The 5,779-nt window shown below is 34.0% G+C and overlaps 1 protein-coding gene across 1 annotated transcript; it reads right to left on the reverse strand.

Moving 5' to 3' along the window:
• Positions 1-2,372: 2,372 nt before the first annotated feature.
• Positions 2,373-2,894, reverse strand: LOC113280338. Its single transcript, XM_026528979.1, has one exon. The coding sequence runs from the start codon at positions 2,892-2,894 to the stop codon at positions 2,373-2,375; it is 522 nt and encodes a 173-aa protein (XP_026384764.1).
• Positions 2,895-5,779: the final 2,885 nt, after the last annotated feature.

Here is a 5,779-nt window from a genome sequence, read left to right on the forward strand (position 1 = left end):
GTTAGGACTAAATTCACCTTTCATCCAACCGCATTACTAAAATTAAGAAAAATATTTCAGTTTTAATAGGTTGATGGCTAAAGACGTTTTTTTAGGCGGAGTATCTTCTCATTCCCGTTACCATCATTTTTTTCTCACCGCTAATAGGTTTTCGGCTGCAAATACAATTTTCATTGATTAAAAAAGGCTTGATCAGAAAAGAAAAGAGGAAGTTGTATTTAATGAATCTTTTTAACCCTGAGTAATATCTTTTGTCAATAATATAAATCTTTTGGTTTTCACTGATTTCTAGATCTTTTTCTCTTTCCTGTATGTGAATGCAAATTCTAGAATTTGTGGTGCTTAATGACAGTGGGTTGCATTGCTCTCTTTGTATGAGATGTTCGGAGTCTAATGGTGTTCCACTGACATCTTGTCAACATCCTAACGAATGATACACATCTGATCCAAGGCTTTTTAACAAAGAAGCTCCCACTGATTTCTCTATCAAATATTTCTGGTTGTCAATGAAGGATCATTAGTTGCTTTGCTTAAGTTCTTGCTTCCTCATTGAACTAGTAGAACCCGTATGATCTCTAAAAAAATTTTTATTTTTTTTTTTCTATTTTAGGGTTTGCCTTGATACCGAGCTGGTGATAATTCTGATTTTATATTAAAAATTCGTTGAAAACTGTGATTATCACAAAATTGAAATTGTGAAAAATAGAATTTTCATTAGGATTATAATTCTGATTATCATATAATTCTGAAAATCGGAGTTTTCATTGATGGTGATAATTGCAATTTTTCCAAGATAATTGTGAAAAATCGAGTTTTTAATAGTGGTGATAATTGTAATTTTCTTAAAAAAATGTAAAAATCATAGTTTTTTGCAATTTTTTCAAGACATAACTTGTTGCAAAACGTGAAAACTAAAAATTTCAACGTGCTAATTGTGATTTTGCCGAACTTTCAGTGTTTTTCTACCATATGACTTTTTTCAGTGTGTGCTTACAATTTAAAAAAGACAAAAAAGAATGCTTCCACTCTTAACGAGAAGTAAAAAAATTAAAAATAGAACGTAGATATTCTTTTTGGATTATCATTAACTAAAACATTTTTTAGAAAAAAAAATCAGGTTGTTTTAGTTAAAAAAAATTGTTTGTTCCTTAATTTATGAAAGAATCACTAATCTAAGATTGCGAATTTTGAAAACAGAATTAGTCTCCAAAATTACAAACAATTACTGGTGAACGAGATTTTGGGGATTTTCCTAAATATCTTTGTTTTTGACTTTTGCGGGCAGTAATATTTTTCCTAAATATGTTTTATATATTTTCCTAAATCAGAAATAACCTCCTTATTTAGTTTAAGGTTAGTTTAGTAAAAATAGGAAAATTAAAACTAATTATGGGTTTTAGATATCTATCATTTTATTGGTGGGTTTTAGATATAACAAAAAAGGAAAATGGGCTAGAAATATTTTCCCCCGTTTCTAAAATTATCCTTTTAATTGATTATAAGAAATATGCATTATTTGATAGGCATGTTTATATTCGTTATGTAGGCGTTTTAAAATGCTTTTCAGTGGTGTGAAGTTTGCGAACATCCGTGGTGTAGTTTGAGAGATAAATCATTTCAAAATTTCACTAATTATTATCCATAAGGGTATAATTGTAAAATATGCTTAAAAATACTCTTTTCTCTTGCTTGCCTTAAGTTGTGCAAACTTAAACTAGGTCACTTAATAGTGGAACGGAGGGAGTATAAGGTTTATGCATAATTCAACTCGTGAAGAGGCATGCAGCGGAGATCTTCACAACTGTGATCATAGCGACGATATTTTCGTTGTATTCAACAGCTCTCATCGGAGGCCTCGTAAGCTTAGAACCAACTTTGACGCTATCGATTTTACCAAGATGCATCACGGTGGCATTAGCCCTCAACATTGTTTCCTTATTCGAGGTAAGCATGAAAAATATATATACTTCGTTTCTTTTAGAAGTTGGAGATTTTAATAAAATGCTACACTTCCAATTTCATATTTAAGAAAGTGCCACTACTTTTCTCAGAATTCATTTAGTGTCACACATTTGACCTTTTCCACCCAGTTTTTTTCTAAACACCCGCTAGTGCATAGGTGGTAGTTATCCAGCTTAGTAAAAGACATCAATTCCCTCGAATCGCCTCACTATAGCTGAGTTAAATCAAGTCATCTTAGTCATTACCGAGTTAAATCGTGAGTCCATCTCCACTGATTGATTTTAATTATAGACCATATTAAATCCAGTCACCAACTTTTTTTTTGCTTAATAATAAAACTTTATTGAATCCGAAAAGATTACAAAAGTTATTCAAAGTGAATGTTTACAATCACTCAACTCTCTCAATTTTTACCCAAATCTATAATAAACTTTATCTGGATGTTCTAGACTTGACAAAAAAATTGGCTTATTCAAGAAAATTCTCTTCTCACCTCTAGGCAAGGAGACACCCATCTTTGCTAACCCATCTGCAGAGAAGTTCAAACTGTGTATGAATTCCAAACTGATAAGTGCAACAACAATTTTATTCCATCTGGATTGTACATACCAGGGTATTCTTCTGGTAGAGAAAGAGTTGATAGCTGATGTTGAATCAGTTCTTATGCATAGCTGTAAGAATCCCTTATTTATTTCCCATTCACATGCTTTTATAACAGCAAAAATCTCAGTCATATAATTGCTTGCAATACCCATTCCACCTGCTACTGCAATTACGAACCCTCCTGCGCTATCTCTTCCAATAAATCCATATCCTGCTTCACCAGGATTGTTTCTTGCAGCACCATCACAACATAATAATATGTTAGGTCTAATGGGTAAGGAGAAGAAGATTGCTTGAATTCTGATATACTTCACTTTTATGCATTTCATGCCAAAGGTTTTAAGGATTTGTAAGTCTTAAATCGTATTTCACATATGCCCTTTCATCCTGACTTCACATTCCTTAGTGAACTGAACTATATTCCTCTTCAAAACCTCTGCATTAGGTTGTTCATCATCGTACACCATTCTGTTTCTATGAAAGCATATTTCCTTTACAGTTATGAGTGCAGCAGATCTCCAAATTTCTCTTACAACTGTACTTTTTGACTTTGCAATACTGAAAACCTCCTCAAGGGATATAAGATTGAAGAATGCAAACAAACCTCCTAGCCACTGCCAGATTATCTCACTAAAATTGCAATGCCTTAATATATGTTCAGTTGTTTCTTCATCTTGTTTACAGAAGGAGCATCTTGAAGCTATATTGAAGCCATTATTTCTCACGTATATGTTCAGTCACCACCATAGATTCAATCACAACAACAATTTTGTGATGCTTTTACTCGACTGCTCTAACCCAACAGTACCTTCAACTTAAATCAATCACCGACTGCCAACACCAGTTCCATTGAGCTGATATATTTCCAAGCAAACAATTCATGCCAACTAAAGCCAACTTGAGAACCCAATTAATATCAGCCAATAGCATGCATTTCTACTTCGCCGTCAGATGCACAGCTTTCTTGTCAGGTGCAGCTGCTACTGCTTTTCTCCTCTCTCTCAATTTCTTTGTTCTGCTTTTCTCCTAATCAACGATTTACCTAGTTAGCAATTCGGTAAATGTTTACCGAATTGTTCGAGAATATTCGCGAACTGATCCGTCCCGTAAAGATTCGGCCAATTATTTCACCCGCGGTTTGAAAACGCGATTTTTAAGAATTTCCCGGTTAATTTGCGATTTATGTGAACTAAAGAATTGGTCGGCCGCTTTATTCGTCAACATTCAAATGTTCCAAAAAAATGCAAGAGAGTCAGGGTGCAAGAGAGTGAAGGTTCGATGCCAGGACCTACAGCTCCTTAACATGGCCACCAGTCACTGGCCCACTTCACCCTTGGTAATAATAATATATATATATAACTTATATATGATATATATCCGACAAATCATGTCTCCAACCTAAAAATGTATATTTATAATTTAATACATGTCGAATTTTAAGTGTCGTATTTGTACACGTGAAACGACTTATACGCGAATTAACGAATTGTCGCATTTTCCCCGCATCAAGAACTTTTGACCGTATAGTTGACCGAATACGCATTTTAGCTAGCCGGTTAATGCGTGCACCTTTGTCAGTCCGATTTTTTGCTGCATGCCTAATTGCTAATTACAAGCCTTTAAGGATTGCGAATGGTAAATAGGTAATGATGACATATTTTCTTGACTTGTCCAACACATATAGACAGATTTGATAGTCCCTGAAAAAATATTTAACCGTTGTGGCATTTTATTAATTCTCTAAAAAAACGATGCCACTTTATTAAACCAGAAATTGTAAGTGTGTAATTTTAGTAAAATTCCCTGAAAAGTTCTGAAGTACTGATCTCAAGTATTAAGAAAGTTTGGTTTGCGTTGTGTATGTACGTGCTAATGTTTTTCTAACAGCTGCAAAAGTTGTGGTAACTGGTTTAGACGCTGCGGATTTTGTACAGGTAATGCTCGATAAGCTTAAGTTGAAGGACCCTATTGATGGCAACTGCATCAAGGTAAAATCTTATCGGATTCATTAATACATCCCCAATAACTGATGTTAGCTAAAAAAAGTTTCGATTTTTTTTTTAATTCACGGTGCATGGATTGGGGACGACGGTATTATCTGCAAAAGAACCAGAAACACTAGTCTAATATACATTCCATTTAGTGCATATATTTGTATAATGAGAACTGAGAATAAAAAGACGAGGAATTACACTTACAGGGATTGAATTGAAACTGTGATCTTGTGGTTAAGGGCCACACGGTCTAACCGCTGAGCGGAGCTATTCCAGCTTCGTTGTTGTGGCAGATGATATCTACTCGTATAAGAGCATCTCCAATGCTAGGGGTCAAGGTCATCCTATGTGGAGGTCGTATTTATACTTTTTAGTTGTGGGTCATTTACTACATCACAAAAAATAATAAAAATAATGTCCTCTATCTAAATTCCATCTCCAATCCTCAATGTCTTATGTAACCCTTTTTATTTAAATTTAAAGACATAAAATTATGTGGACTTATGACCCTTTTAATGTCTAACTCTTCTTTTTTCTCTTAAAATTACGTGGACTTATGACTTAAGACTGTTGGAAGAAACGGGTTGGTCTATTTGTGTTGCGGATACATTCATATTTTGGTAAAGACCCGTCGCGAGGAATTAAAAAGGTATAGCTTGGACACTTCAAAAGTTTAAAGAATAAAGATACAATGCTATAGAATATGTGTGGTGGTGTGGCTATGAAAGATAGCGCATACTATATGGAAAAAATATGGTGCATGAATTTGAGAAGGGCTACAATTTCGGCGTGTTTTTTCCATCAACCTTTATTATCCATTTGATATTTGATTTTCTGATGGTCAGTATGAGACTTTCTGATGGAGAGAGTTACATTATAGCAATGGTAATATTTGAAGGTTTGCTTGTCTTCTATAGTTATTGAAATTTATTTCAATAGTCACAGAGCCTATAAATATCAAGGTAGATATTTCTTTTGAGAAATTTTGGTTCAACAACGATTTAGTTTCCGTCAAGTTATTTTATCTACATCGTTTGAGAAGATAAATACAACAGCATCCCGAATTTCTTAGATCTTGAGGAAGTTACCAAAGGTTTCAGATTATGGCTGGTGTGATTGGGTCTTTGTGTGAAAGACGGATTATCAGATTTCGAAATGTTAGTGTATGTTTGGATCACGATTAGAAAAGGGATATGCACAAGAGAGAACGTGTGACATTC

The sequence above is a fragment of the Papaver somniferum genome, chromosome 5 (genome assembly GCF_003573695.1).
Source record: "Papaver somniferum cultivar HN1 chromosome 5, ASM357369v1, whole genome shotgun sequence".
Taxonomy (NCBI): domain Eukaryota; kingdom Viridiplantae; phylum Streptophyta; class Magnoliopsida; order Ranunculales; family Papaveraceae; genus Papaver; species Papaver somniferum.

Bases quoted from the DNA above. Each gene is read 5' to 3' on its own strand.
- LOC113280338 (XM_026528979.1), bottom strand. From the start codon at position 2,894: ATGAAATGCATAAAAGTGAAGTATATCAGAATTCAAGCAATCTTCTTC.